Source organism: Schistocerca nitens, chromosome 1, assembly GCF_023898315.1.
Source record: "Schistocerca nitens isolate TAMUIC-IGC-003100 chromosome 1, iqSchNite1.1, whole genome shotgun sequence".
NCBI lineage: Eukaryota > Metazoa > Arthropoda > Insecta > Orthoptera > Acrididae > Schistocerca > Schistocerca nitens.
In genome coordinates this window covers 117,342,757-117,357,838 of record NC_064614.1, presented here as the reverse complement: position 1 = coordinate 117,357,838, position 15,082 = coordinate 117,342,757, and the positions used below count along the sequence as shown (strand labels likewise).

The 15,082-nt window shown below is 43.9% G+C and overlaps 2 protein-coding genes across 2 annotated transcripts in view; both read right to left on the bottom strand.

The window, feature by feature from the left end:
- Positions 1-6,248: 6,248 nt before the first annotated feature.
- Positions 6,249-13,585, bottom strand: LOC126195437 (trypsin-1-like). The gene is made up of 2 exons (XM_049934392.1): positions 13,250-13,585; positions 6,249-6,410 (listed from the first exon to the last, which is right to left on the bottom strand). The coding sequence occupies exons 1-2, from the start codon at positions 13,583-13,585 to the stop codon at positions 6,249-6,251; spliced, it is 498 nt and encodes a 165-aa protein (XP_049790349.1).
- A 636-nt stretch (positions 13,586-14,221) lies between these two features.
- Positions 14,222-15,082, bottom strand: part of LOC126194670 (mite allergen Eur m 3-like) — a 46,070-nt gene continuing 45,209 nt past the window's right edge. Inside the window, exon 5 of the mRNA XM_049933280.1 lies at positions 14,222-14,446. Coding sequence (XP_049789237.1) covers positions 14,222-14,446 — 225 coding nt within the window. The remainder of the gene's footprint in view (positions 14,447-15,082) is intronic.

Sequence of the window (15,082 nt, the reverse complement as noted above, 5' to 3'; positions counted from 1 at the left end):
TTCTCAACAGGACATAACGTCTTTGCCACAGATGGACAGCAATAAATACTCAGGCTTCCGAGCCTATATGCAATGGGCCAGCTATGATGCAGATCCTGTGATGTGCTGCCATCCATTCACTAGATTACTTCTGCCTTTGAGATTACTGCGCGCATTGTCTGCTGAACCTGGTTGCTGCGATTTGCCAACATCAGATTCACTGAAGTCTTTAGGATTTCTACCTCCAGCTTGCTGAGAGCTGAATCGATGGTGTTTGACACACTGTCAACCTGTTGTAGTATGTTGGAGGCCTGCTGAAGACTATTACCTCCAACATGCATCTGTGAACAGACAGTGGTGTTTACAGCCTATCTGTGGTGGAGAGGCCACACCGTAACGCGGCATTACCCTCTCCATTCAGAGAAGAGCTGCTGGATTTACTCAGGCACAGCTCTTTGATGTCCATGAGATTTCCCTACAGAAGTTGGCAATCTGGTGGTCGACGGCACTGTATGATCTACGCCTGCCGTCTAATGCCCTGTATGGTGTCAGTGTTATGTGAGTAGCTGTGACATAGACAACGGCCTCAATAATCTGCAGAAGTGGGCGAATCAGCGCGCTCCAAGCAGCGTGCTGCACCCTCCATTGGCAAAAGATTCCGGAATAGATCCCCATTCGGATCTCTGGGATGGTACTGTCGACTTCCAGTTGACAACTAGAAAAAGACTGAGTAACCAACATGTGGATAATGTTATACGAGTCCCGGACATGTAATGTCAGGCGTTTAAGCGTGGTAGGGAAGCTAGAAAGTCTGAAAAGGGAAATGGATAGCCTCAATCTGGATGTAGTGGGAGTCAGTGAAGTGAAATGGAAAGAAGACAATGATTTCTTCTCAGATGAGTATAGGATAATATCAACAGCAGCAGAAAATCCTGTGACTGGCGTAGGATTCGTTATGAACAGGAAGATAGGACAGAGAGTGTGTCACTGTGCACAGTTCAGTGATATGGTTGTCCTTATCAGAATCGACAGGAAATCGACACCGACAGCATAGTTAAATTATACATGCCGACGTCGTAAGCTGCAGATGAAGAGATAGAGAAACTATATGAGGATACTGAAAGAGTAACCAAGTATGCAAAGAGAGATGAAAATCTAATGGTCATGGGGGACTGGAATGCAGCTGTAGAGAAAGGAGTAGAAGAAATAGTTACAGCAGAATATGGGCTTGGGACAAGGATTGAGAGAGGAGAAAGATTAATTGAGTTCTGTAATAAATTTCAGCTAGTAATAGCGAATAGTCTGTTCGAGAATCACAAGTGAGGAGGTATACTTGGAAAAGGCCCGGTGATACAGGAAGATTTCAGTCGGATTACATCTTGATCTGGCAGAGATTCCGAAATTACTTACTGGATTGTAAGGCGTACCCAGGAGCAGTTACAGATCCAGATAACAATTTAGTAGTGATGAAGAGTAGGCTGAAATTTAAGACATTGGGAAGAATCAATAGGTAAAGAACTGGGATACGGAAGTACTAAAGGATGACAAGATACGCATGAAGTTCGCTAAGGCTATAGATACAGCAAGTGGACACATCCCAAAAGGACAATCAACGAAGCTGGGACGAAAAATATAGGTACAAAAGAAGGTAACTGCGAAGAAACCATTGGAAACAGAAGAAATACTTCAGTTGATCGATGAAAGAAGAAAGTAGAAAAATGTTAAGATAACTTCAGGAATACAAAAATACAAGTCGCTGAGAAATTAAATAAATAGATTGTGCAGGGAAACTAAATAAAGAGACTGCACAAAAAATGTGAAGAAATCGAAAAAGGAATTATTGTCAGACAGTGACTCAGCACACAGAAAGTCAAAACAACCTTTAGTAACATTAAGAGCAAGTGAGGTAACACTAAAAGTGCAACGTGATTTCCACTTTCAAATGCAGAGGAGAGAGCCGATAGATGGAAAGAACACATTGAAAGCCTCTATGAGGGGGAAGATTTACCTAACGTGACAGAAGAAGAAAAAGGAGTCGATTTAGAAGACATAGGAGATCCAGTATTAGAATCAGAATTTAAAAGAGCTTTGGAGGACTTAAGATCAAATAAGGCAGAATGGACAGATAACATTCCATCAGAATTTCTAAAATCATTGGAGGAAGTAGCAACAGAACGACTATTCACGTTGGTGTGTAGAATGTATGAGTCTGGCGACATAGAATCTGACTTTCGGAAAAATATCATCCACAGAATTCAGAACACTGCGAGAAGTATCGCACAATCAGCTTAACAGCTCATGCATCCAAGTTGCAGACAAGAATAATGTACAGAAGAATGGAAAACAAAATTGAGGATGTGCTAGATGACGATCAGTTTGGCTTTAGAAAAGTTAAAGGCACCAGAGGGGCAATTCTGACGTTTCGGTTGATAATGGATGCAAGACTAAAGAGAAATCAACACACTTTCATAGGCTTTGTCGACCAGTAAAAAGCGTTCGATGTTGTGAAATGGTGCAAGATATTCGAAATTCTGAGAAAAATAGGGGTAAGCTATGAGGGACAGGTATTATAGCAATATTTACAAGACCCAAGAGGGAATAATAACAGTGGACTTCCAAGAACGAAGTGCTCGGATTAGAAAGGATGTAAGACATGGATGTAGTCTTTTGCTCCTACTGTTCAATCTGTACATCGAAGAAGCAATGATGAAACTAAAAGAAAGTGTTAGTAGTGGATTTAAAATTCAAGGTGAAAGGATATCAGTGATACGATTCACTGATGACATTGCTGTACAGAGTGAAAGTGAAGAAGAATTACATGATCACCTGAATGGAATGAAGAGTCTAATGAGTACAGAATATGGATTGAGAGTACATCGAAGAAAGACGAAAGTAATGAGAAGTAGCAGAAATGAGAACAGTTAGAAACTTAACATCAGAATTGATGTTCATGAAGTAGATAATGTTAAGGAATTCTGCTTCCTAGGCAGCAAAATAACCAATGACTGACAGTGGAAGGGGGTGTAGCGGCACCATCATTTAGGATAGGGAAAGTTAGTTTTGTGCAATATTCTGAGCACAAGTTACAGCCAGGTGCGGGCTGGATTGCAGTGAGTTGCGAAGTAGAATAGAGGCTGAAAGAGTATACATAGTGGTTTTTCATGTCACAATCCACAGGCAGAAGGTGCCCACTCCGCCAACCTAGCGTGTTATGAGTACGTGAGGTGAAGCAGCGCGTATGGCAAAACAGAGGCACACAGCTGCATATAAATAGGTGCGGGTTTCTAATGGCATTCATTGAAGTGTGGCAGCTCTCCTGGACAGCGGTGTGTGTCACACCACCAGCTACACGCAGCAGCAGACGGGGCGCCAGCGCTCCAGCCTACGGCGGGTCGCTGGTTCGACTCTCTGAGGCCGATGTGGGATCCATAGCCAGCCAGCGGCGGGCCACTCCATGGCTCACTACCATGGGCAGTCGCCCTGGCTTCCACACACGCCAGAGTCATCTTGAGGTGAGGGCCGCAGATTCGGACTCCGGATAACGGGCGCTTGTTGTCGCCGCGATCTCAGCCACGCCGGCGAGAAGCACGCGGCTGGCTGCCTGCGGCTCACACCGAGCGGCGCTAAATCAGCAGGGACGGAGTCAACTGCCGGCATCCTTACAACACCACAACTCCGCTGCGGTACAAGGCCGACACAGAGCAGTGCGCGCACGGGTCGCTGAGGCAGCCATTCCATGCCAAGCTGTTTCACAGACAGCAAAGTGGTGTCCTCAGCATTGCAGGACCCAGTGATGCTGTCCAAGAGGAACAGCAGCATTGTAGTTGGAAACAATAAATTACTTGGAAAGCTCAGACGAGTCTTAACACAGTGCCTTCTACCTCTTCCCACTACAGAGGATATCAAAAGCAGAGTATCAATGACAAAAAGGGCATTCCTGGCCAAAAGAAGTCTACTAGTATCAAACATAGGCCGTCATTTGAGGAAGAAATTTCTGAGAATGTATGTCTTGAGTACAGCATTGTATGATAGTGAAACAAGGACTGTGGGAAAACTGGAACAGAAGAGAATCGAAGCATTTGACATGTAGTGCTACAGATGAATGTTGAAAATTAGGTGGGCTGATAATGTAAGGAATGAGGAGGTACGGCGCGGAATCGGAGAGGAAAGGAATATGTGGAAGACACTAATAAGGAGAAGGGACAAGATGATAGGACATCTGTTAAGACATTGGACAATGACTTCCATGGTACTAGAGCGAGCTGTAGAGGGCAAAACTGTAGAGAAAGACAGAGATTGGAATACATCGAGCAAATAATTAAGGACATAGGTTGCAAGTTCTACTCTGAGATTAAGAGGTTGGCACAGGAGAGGAATTCGTATTGGACAGCATCAAACCATTCAGAAGACTGGTGACCCCAAAAAAAAGGGTAATTACAAAAATCATTGGGTCCCACCTCCTGAAGTAACAAATTGCCGATGAACTTTGTTCTTTGCATTGTCCACTTCTTTGGTCACAGCTTTCTTTCTGCTTTCCTTGACCCTGATAGATCTAAAACAGGCAAGGCATATCTCAGTTTTAATTTCTGTGTAAAACCAAGTGCGTGTTAAGTAGGACTCAGTCACGCCCACTGATTCTTTGTGCTGTCACATGTTGTTTCACTTCCCGTATTCTCCTGACGTTGCAACCACTGACGTCCTCCTCTCTCTACAGCCAGGGAAGAACTGCGTTATAGATATTTCCACAATGACAATGTTTTCTGTAGAATCCAAATGCATCCATCTACAACCAAGGTCTCTGCCACGACATTCATCGTTGTGAAAAATGTCTCTCACTGAAGGATGAACATGTACAGATGAACTAACACCTTCACAAAGTTTCATGTTCACATCATCGAATTTTTCGAGGTGATGACTGTAACTTGATGGCTAACCCTCTAATTGTTTCCATGTTACAATGTGTAGTGAACCTAGTCTCCTCGGAACTTTCATATGTTAACTGTAATGTTTGAGTCAGTATAAATTTTGGTTGTGCTTGGGTTAATTTTCTTACTTAAATTATATACTTATCATGTATAGATGTTTTCCAACATATCTGGTTACCAAATAACTACTTTCCTGTTATTGTGCTTTTTATTATTGATATCGACATATTTAATAATATCGATCTTGTACCTTGAAAATAATTAATCACAATTACACTAGCAAAAACAAATTTACAGTAAATATAATATTGTTACTCTTCGGTTTTCATTCAAACACAATTTATGTCTTCATTTATAATATTTCTTATTTTACCATCAAAAATGAAATCGATTTTATAAAATAACAGGAAGCTACTATTTTTCTTATAGTCAAAATTTGCAGCCTTTGTTATTGATCATGAGGCCTATAAATTTGTATTTAAATAATGATGTCTAAAAAACAATGTATAAATAAAATCTGAAAAACAGTATCACTTAGGACAGTTGTGTTTATACAAACTTGGACTATGTCCTGTTCCAGAAGGTACTGGAAGCCAGTTTCATAATATATAATATATTTTTGGCGCCAAGTGCCTAAGAGTTGCTTCTGATAGCTTTAGAGTTCGATAAGTTAGGGTGGAATGGGCGTAACATCTGTTGAGTTTGGTAAATGTTGCGCTTTGATCGATTATGTTCCTTGTATGGCTCAAGAAAGTTGCACAATGTATGTTTGAAAAGCGTGAAATACGAGATGATACAATTTGTTTCTAGAAGTAAGAAGAAGAAGAAGAAGAACAAGAAGAAGAAAATGGTTAAAAGCAAACTAATGTTCCAGTAACTTGTCATTTGAACGACACTGGTCGAAATCTTTTCGGCAGGTTAAACAGGAACAAAGGAACCATTACAGATACTGGGACCAACTTTGCAAGATAAGTACTATTTATCTGTAAATATAATGCACTGGATATTTCTGCAAATTTTAACGTTGTTTAAACTATGAAATAGTTATTATAGCTTAATAGTTATTCTCGGTAATATATGGACAAATAAGTAAGGTAGGGCATTATAAGAGCAAGGTGAGCACTGAACGATATATATTACAATATACGGATAAGTTTTACGAATGTGAATGAGCTTGACCCAGTGTCACAGACTGAATACAAGATAGCTGCAAACAAAACTTCGGATGAAATTTTATTGTCACCTGCTAACGGACTTATCTTTGATAACATATTGTTATAAAATAACCTGCAACATTATATTTATCAGTATTTAAGAACTGCAACAAGTACAAATCCTACGTCGCTAGTGATACAGCTGTAAGCCATTTGTCCTCTCAGTGATCCAGTCCACATAGCTGGAGACACGTGTGTAGACTGAGGGGTAGGGAGGCTCACCACAGTAGTATCCCCAAGACACCAGCCCCACAACCTTTCCTTCGTAGAGCAGCGGACCCCCTCCATCACCCTGCAAAGATAACCTGATAAAGTTACCTAAGCATGTTCATCACCCTGCAAAGATAACCTGATAAAGTTACCTAAGCATGTTTAAAAAATTATGTTTTAAAAAGGTATATTCTGACCATTCTTAACGTAATACACATTTATTTCCAGTCAATGTAAAAATTTTAGTGATTGGGATCAAATGTTATTCACTTCCCTAAATATAAATCTCAGTATTTCAATCAAGATAATGATTACAGTCGAAACATAGAATAGTCCAAAAATTAAAAGTATCTAACATTATTGACTCGAATAAAACTGGTAATCTACACATTCCTGAAAGAAATTTGAGCTTACTTCTGCATAAATTCATTTTTCAAATCAATTGATGATATTTACATCGCCTGATTATACTTCGATTTCATATGTACTGAAATTTTCGTTTGTCACATTTGAAAGGAAAGATGAAACTCAAAGTTCCAAGTTATTAGCCTGTTTTAGATTTTATTATGTATTAGTAACGCATACTGAAACGTATTTCTCCAATGACTACAAAGCGTAAATGTAATTAATTATGCAGTTATATAAAGAGCATTCATACATTGTAATATTTCTCATATCTTTACATACACTGCCAGGAAAAATAAAATTAGTACAAACTTTTAGAGATATACAGTTCACTCAAGATTCATTTTTCGAACAGTATGTGTGGAATAAATGAAACGATTACTTTTACAGATCAATAGCACAAGTGGTTCTGAGGTATCAGGTATTGATCCATGCTTAACCCCCATATTAGAACATGGTGTAGTCTCCACAGGTGGCAATGCAGATGCTGACTCTAACATCCATTTGGTCATACAGATGGCCAACACTGTCCTGGGATACATCCTGTCACGCATTCTCGACATGTTCACTTAGTTCTGTAGGAGTTGTTGGTTGACGAGTCACACAAGTCACTTCTCGTGCCATCATATCCAATATGTGTTCGATTAGAGACAAGTACGTAGATCGTGCTGGGGAAGTAAATTGCTGCTCACCTTGTAGGGTACACTGATTTTCACAGGGAGGGTGTGGAAGAACCCATCACCTTCCTTTTGCACGAATCGCAAAAGAACGGGTTTAACAACATTCTGCATTACCGAGCACTGGCTGGCGTCCCCACTAGAAACACCAAAGGTGAACAAGAGGTGCAGCTTATTGCATCCCAGGCCGTTAGACCTAGGGTGGGGCCAGTGTGTCTTAGATGAATACGCTCTACGAGACAGCTCTCACCACGTCTATGTCATACACACGAACGACCACCAATTGTTTGCAGGCAGTATCTGCTTTCATCACTGAAGACGACAGCGCGCCATATAATATTCTGAGGGTACCAGCTGAACCGAGTACATCGATGCTGAGGCGATAGTGGAAGCCAGGTTAGAGGTGTGCATGCCCATAGTCTCTCTGCTAATAACCACTTCGCAACTGTTCGTGCTGACGCTATGGGCTCACAAGCCCTTTTGTCTGTGAAGTGGCATCTGTCCTTACATTGCGCCGTTTCTCGTCTGTGCTGCGTGGACATCCAGAACCGCGTCTACAGGTGTGAGAATGTTCACGCGACCACTGATAACAGCATTGTTGCGCTACTGATGCAGCATGTCCAACTGGGTGGCAGTTCTCCGAAAGAACCATCCTGCCACTCGGTAGGCCACAATTTGACCCCTTACAAACTCGCTCAGATGGCTGCAGGAAGCACGAGCGTGTCTCCCGAACATGGTTGCCTGCTGGTTTCACACGTTTACACTATGAGTCTTCTGGCTGTGAACATTCCCAATTACAGCGTAGACATAGGTGGTCTCTGGTAACTATACCACTTTGTTAGTGGACAATGATGAAACCATTATCAGTACATCTGCTACCCCCCCCCCCCCCGCCCCCCCAGACGGCATATGCTGACATCGGATCAAAATCGACATCGTGTTTCCAGGTGTAGTAATTTTTTTCTGCCAGTGTATTTACCCACCTAACTGAAAAGTGGAGGAGGATTAAAGATACCAAACAAAACGCGATATTTAAATACTCAATTTCCTGCTATAATCCATCGTTATTATGGAACAAGTGCTCTTTACACCAGACAGTCATGTGGGTCGTGCCACCAACTCCAGCAATGAGAATGTCACAATGTGAGGATGATCGGACATTGATCGAAACCGATCACAGTTCTTTAAAATAAAGTATTCTATATGGCCTAGACTGTTGCTGTTACATTTTCAATTTTGAACAGTTCTCAGGTATATGGGTGGGTGCTGTCGTCCAAAGGGTGCGATATTTCAGCAAGCTAGTTTCTTGCCATCTTCAGGGGTTCCTAGTAAGTAAGTGATTTTTTTATGTGCTGTTGAATGGGACTATCGGTTTCGCCGGTGCCCCATGTCCTGGTGTCTAAGTTGGCTTTAGATGGGTTATTGGGACACAATTTATTTGTTTTTGGGGGACATGGCTGTGATTGTCTTCGAACATGGAAATTCGCCAGCCAGCTGTCTCTAGGTAGTGTTCTATACTTGCTTTTTTCTTTCGCTTTTGGGGTATCATGGCGTGCCAGGTCAGCCTCCAGGATCGTAGAATCTGCAGATGGTATCCATCTCGCCCTGTATTACTTTCTCTTGATGCTGTGGTTCATCCCAGCCTCTCAGTGTGGTGTGACTGAGGAAGCAGGTGACTTGGATGTGGCATCCTTCACCCTCTCCTGAGGGAAGACCTGCCTGGGGCTGAACATTTATGGGACCCACCGTTTCCCTGTTCTCTGGTGTCATAGGCTGCGTTTGAATGGCACATCTTTTTAACACTACCCCTCTGTGTCTGGACGCACATGAGAAGAGTTGTGGCTTTGCGGCATGGGCATCACTGGAAGCGTCTCACAATGACTCTCCTGTTGACCTTTTGGCATGGACTGGTGTAGAGGCGTCCATTGGAGGCTATGTAGCAGCCTCATCAGCTCGGTGCAATTTTGCAAGGGCTGACATTGCTCGCCGCATTCTTCTTATATTTGCAACTTCTCACATCTTGTAATGGTAGCAGGGGGTGGTGAAGCCACAGTGGTGAAGGGAGACATCAGATGGAGTGTTTCCTCCATGCTGCCATCAGGGCAGATTTGAGCTGCTCCAACAGCAGTCTTATTGTTTCTGCCGTCCTCTCGCTGAGGGCTGTGTGTTCCATGGTGTCACTGGCTTCGCCTGCTTATGTAGCGAGCACTCGTAGTCTTCATAGTGGAGCAGAGACGGAGTTCTGGTGATGTGGGTCTTCTTTTCACGCCTTCATCTTGGTTTCTTTTCACAGCACTAACAGGTGGGCAGCTGTGAACCATGGACGTTTATTTGCTGCCACAGCTGACACATACCAGTGCAGCGACGTGTGGGTGGGACCAGATGCATGAGTCATGTGCTTGCGTGCACTTGACACATGCCTCAGCGTGTCGGCTGTACTTCACCAAGTGGCCTAGCTCCTGGCAGTGAAACATTCTACAGTTCTTTCCTTGTCTGGGGAACTTCTAGCTTGAATCGCGTCAGCCTCCAGACAAGCACTATGTCTTTGTTCTCTCTGTGCCAGATTAGGCCTACAAACAGCTAGCAGTTAGACCAGTGACTGGTTCCTGTCTGTCGCCTTGCGAAAGCCTCCCACTCCATAGAACCCGAGATTGCTCAGCAGCTCAGTAACTTCCCATGTCATCACGAGCAAGGAAAAGTCACATTTAGTCTCCATCACAGTCTCACGCCATCTGGGGTCCCTGGGTGCAGTCTCAGCTACGAAGTGTACAGTCAGGAACTTCGTGACCACATCATGCGCTCCTTGGAAGTCAAAGTTCAATGCCTTTGCGCAGTAATCTCCTCATGCGATTTCTGTGACAGCACCTTCTAGTTTTTCCCACGACTTATCCCCTGGATACTTCACCAAGAGGACTGGATGCAGAGTGTTACCGCAGTTGGTGGATTTCTCTGAGGCGAGTACAGGATTGTTGGTCTCACGGGACTTTATCTACATCTCTGGAGATGACCAAGTGGGTTATGATCATATAGGACACATTTATGTGTACCAATTCTTCTTGAACTGTAGTTTGTGTCGGCATTGTCCAGGCCTCTCATTGTCTGGCATAGCGAGCTCCGTTCGTAAAAACACTACAGACTGCTTTCAGCGACAATTTTCTGGATCAGAGTAACTTAATATGCTATAGCACCTACTTCGTGTGCATGTGTCAGCTAGTGGCAAACGCAGTTGCCTATGGTACACAGGGTCGGCACACGCTGCACCGGTGACGACACTGACGGTGACTATGTTGGTGATGACACCACCACTGACAACCCTCTCCACCGGCGAGACAACAATTCCGTTTTTGTTTCTCAAAAAGAGATACAGCCTTAGGCGGCCCTTGCACCGACGATCGAGCGAAGCGAGTGCTACCATTGCCAGTGTGAGACTCTGGGTGATACAGACTTTTTTTCTGGCACATTTCATTCCTTCCTCTTATGGAGGACGCCTTACTAGTGTATCCAAATCCGCATTTTCACGGCGAATGTCTTAAATAAGGTTGTTCTGTTTCCATATTTATTTTGTTTGCGGTGACTCCAGTAGGAGTATTTTAGAGGCTCTACGTACATCCATAGTTGAAATGAAGGACCGTGGGACGTTAGCTGGTACAAATTTATATTAAAAATGAAGAAATTCTTCCAGCTGTATTTAAGGTGTCGATTTTATTTTGGCAACTAATTTCAACGTTGTAACAACGTCATCTTCAGGCCCATACATTTTTGACGTCAACTGCGTGCGGCTGATACTAGAAGTCAGTGGTGAGATACGGACGTGCTTCGTGTGGAAGGTTGTTACTAACTTGTTGACGTCAGAAGTTGACTAGAAGTCAGTTACTAACCACCTTCCATACGGAGCATGTCCGTATCTCACCACTGACTTCTAGTATCAGCTGCACACAGCTGACGTCAACAAGTGTACGTACCTGAAGATGACGTTGTTACAACGTTGAAACTAATAAAATCTACACCTTAAACACAGCTGGAGGAATTTCTTCATTTTTAATATATATTTGAGAGGAGGTGGGGTTATACTCACTACTGTCTCCCAATTGAGACTGTAGGAGGAGTTGCAATGGATACTTCTGTCATTCGACTTAAAGCCAAGGGGAAGCCTCCGAAAACCTTGGCTATAACTGTTGGGGTTTCCACCTGTTGGGGTGCTGTGGTGTTTTGACCATGTTTTGTTGGTTTTGTAGCGCTCCAGTTTTTAAGGGTCATCAGCTTGCTTCAGCAAAGTCACCTACTTGTTGTGGATTTACGCTGCTGGGCGTTGCCCTCCTCCTTGTAGTGGCAGCCAGCTATGTTGCTATTCATAGACCAGCTCCTCTTACGCTGCCGTTTGTAACCCTGTTCCTCTTCGTTTGGGATTGAATCTTCTGCCATTCTATGTCTATTAGACAGTTATAGCTGTTGATGAATTAAATGGTTTGCACTACTTGATCAGTTTCTCGGTTTCGGTAACTGAGGTGCTGTCTTTTCTGTTGACTTCCGGCTTTTGTGTTTCACAGTTGGTCACCATCTCTTTCATCCTGTCTCATGTCTCAAGCTGATGCTTCTTCACGTCCAGCAGGGGAATCTGCATCTCTTGGTGTTGTAGTGATGGTGGGCTGCAGCGAGGTAAGTTTGTGCACCTGTCTATGCTGCTCATGTCTCCACGTGTGAGTGGCGATGGTAAGCCTCTCTCAACAGGAGGAAGACCGCTTCCATATCCTTGTTGAGCATAATCCTAAAGCCTCGTGTAGGGCGTCGTCGATGTTGTACCGTGGGTCGTCCTTCTTGCAGACAGTTGTTGCGAGGCTACAGCGACTTTGACTTCTCAGGAGTCTGGTCGACTGCCTCCACTCTATTTCGCGCAGTTACCTTCCCCCTTCGCCACTCTCACTGGTAGGAGGGGGGGGGGGGGGCGCATCCGACCGCGTGGGAAGGGAGTACACTTCCACCTCGCCTCCAGTCTGCTCTTGGGCCGTTTTCACTTCCTATAGCACTTCTTGGTGTGGTCAGTGTTTGCCGAGCTGTCCTGGGATGTCTCCTTCCTCTATTGCATCTCACTGGCGTTGTCTCGGGCTGCACACACTCTGCAGCCGCAAAAGCTTGCGACATGTGTCCCACCGCAGTGGAGGCAAGTTGGCTGGTTGGTTGGTTGGTTGTTTCGGGGAAGGAGACCAGACAGCGAGGTCATCGGTCTCATCGGATTAAGGAAGGACGGGGAAGGAAGTCGGCCGTGCCCTTTGAAAGGAACCATCCCGGCATTTGCCTGGAGTGATTTAGGGAAATCACGGAAAACCTAAATCAGGATGGCCGGACGCGGGATTGAACCGTCGTCCTCCCGAATGCAGTTGGCTGGTGTACTTCCTTATGTGGGCAAGCCTGACTGGCGTGCTTGTCTGCGCACTTGACACACATTCGCTGACTACGGCAGTATTTGACCATATCGCCCTCTTCTTGGCACTTATAGCAACGTGGCTTAGTGTCGAGTCCCACCAGGAGAGTCTCAACTTGTTCAGCTCACAGACTTGTTTGGCTCCCTTTTTTGCTGGTTCTCAGCTAAGTCTACAGCCAAGTCCAAGAGTGGTCGCCTCTTCTTATTGGTCCTGTTATGTAGCCTTATGACCACCTCTCCAAACCCAGCAGTTTAGCCGTCTGCAGATTATGTCTTCATTGTACAGCCACAGTAGCCCCCTGAAGAACGCTTTGACTGCTGTCATTCTCTTCTTTGGTCGCGTCTTCTCTGGTGCCAGAAAAGTCGTTTTGACAAGAAGAGGCTTGACAGACTCATAGCTAGAGCAGAATTCGTACATACATCTGGTACAGCGTCATTGTCAAGGTATTTGGTGCTGATTTCACCCTTCACAGTGTCTCCGAGGGTGCCGAAGAAGTCCCACCAGTCTCTGTCCTGATACTGGATGAAAATAGATAGAGCCAGAACATAGATGGTATGCTGTGTTGTCATGTGATCGTTGGTCTTCTGTTCGTCCTCTTTGGAGGTGATGGGGGTGTCAATTACGAGCTCGTTGCTATTGGGGATTCCCAATTCGTCTTCCAACATTTTGCCCTTGGTTGGCTCCTCAGGTCGTGTCACCAATGTGCCTTTGCTCACACTTGTCCTCTCATGCTTTCTACGTCTTGCTTTGTTCATGGCGCATGCACACTGACACGACACTTTGCTTTCGTTCTTAAAACAGCAAACATGACCGATTTTCCAGGTGCGTACAGCTCACCAGCTATCTGCTGTTTGTCGCTTGGTATCCTCTCTCCCGCCTCCTTCCGCTGCCACCAACAGGCGTTTCAGAGTGTGGGCCTGGTGCAGTGGTTGGGAAAATGTGACCTCTGGCGTCGATCCCTTTGCAAATATCAAGTTCTGTCGTTGAAGGTCTTCTTTTGTTGCAAGATATAAAATGGTTCACAACCGACAAAGTGTGACTTCACATGTTATGTAACTAGCTTTAAAAATGCAAGGAATTTTACCCAACACAGAATTCTGTAACTTAAGAATTAACAATATCCACCAAATAACTTTGATATCCATTAAAGAGCGCTCAAAATTGTGAAACACATAAAATTTACGAAACCTACACAAAACACAACCTCATGTCGCAGAAACAACAAAAATAATAGGAAGTCCCAGAAACTGCTTATGGATGTTTGTAGTACACATTTCTTCAAGTGACTCTAGAATCAGTCGCTACATTGAAACACTAACCAGGAAACATGATGTGTTCCTAGGTACACTATCCTCCAGACACAACACTCTCCCCCACACTACAAAAGTCAGTCATACAGAATAATGGCCCTTCCTCGCCCATACGTACTTTTCACCACCAGCTTGCCGTTTACTTACACTGCAGGCGTCGTAGTACTTCCTGTCCTCGAAAAGAATTGCACAGATCTGTGTAGGGTAGATGCTGTAGTTGATGTCAGCGTACACAGACTCGCACAGCCATTGCGCCCAAGTTCGTACATTCACTTTGAGCAGGCCATATGGATACGGTCCAAAGTACTGTGGAAAAAAACAGACTTCTCTTACACCAGAGACTTGGTAATATGTTCCAGTTTTCAAAACTTAGGATTTATGCACGAAAATCTATTTCACGAATTTCATATAACATCCCTTCCATTAGCAAAGCTAAATTTTTAATGCAACATAGAAGTAAATAATAAAGGACATCATGACTTACAGTCCAATTTAAATTAGTTGTCATCTCACATGTTAGTTTCGAAGTTTGAACGTTGTGGCAGTTTTGCGGAGAGCCAACACGTTGCTCCACACTCCACAGCGATACAAAAAAGCTTTAAAATCTCTCAAGAAAAAAAAAAAGTTCAAATGTGTGTGAAATCTTATGGGACTTAATTCCTAAGGTCATCAGTCCCTAAGCTAACACACTATTTAACCTAAATTATCCTAAGGACAAACACACACATCCATGCCCGAGGGAGGACTCGAATCTCCGCCGGGACCAGCCGCACAGTCCATGACTGCAGCGCCTACACCACTCGGTTAATCCCGCACAGCTTAAAATCTCTATCACCGACAAAAATGACCTAAGATTTCTGAAATTCATGAGTGGAATACATGTTTATAACTTCTTTAAACGTCTCAAGTACCTGTTTCTAATTTTAATTAGGATCGGAGTTA

What these genes read in the sequence shown, in the direction of transcription:
- LOC126195437 (XM_049934392.1), bottom strand. Translation starts at nt 13,585, where the DNA reads ATGAACAAAGCAAGACGTAGAAAGCATGAGAGGACAAGTGTGAGCAAA. An exon ending in ACAATGACGCTGTACCAGAT is followed by an intron (nt 6,411 to 13,249) that starts GTATGTACGAAT and finishes TTATCTTTGCAG; the next exon opens with GGTGATGGAGGGGGTCCGCT.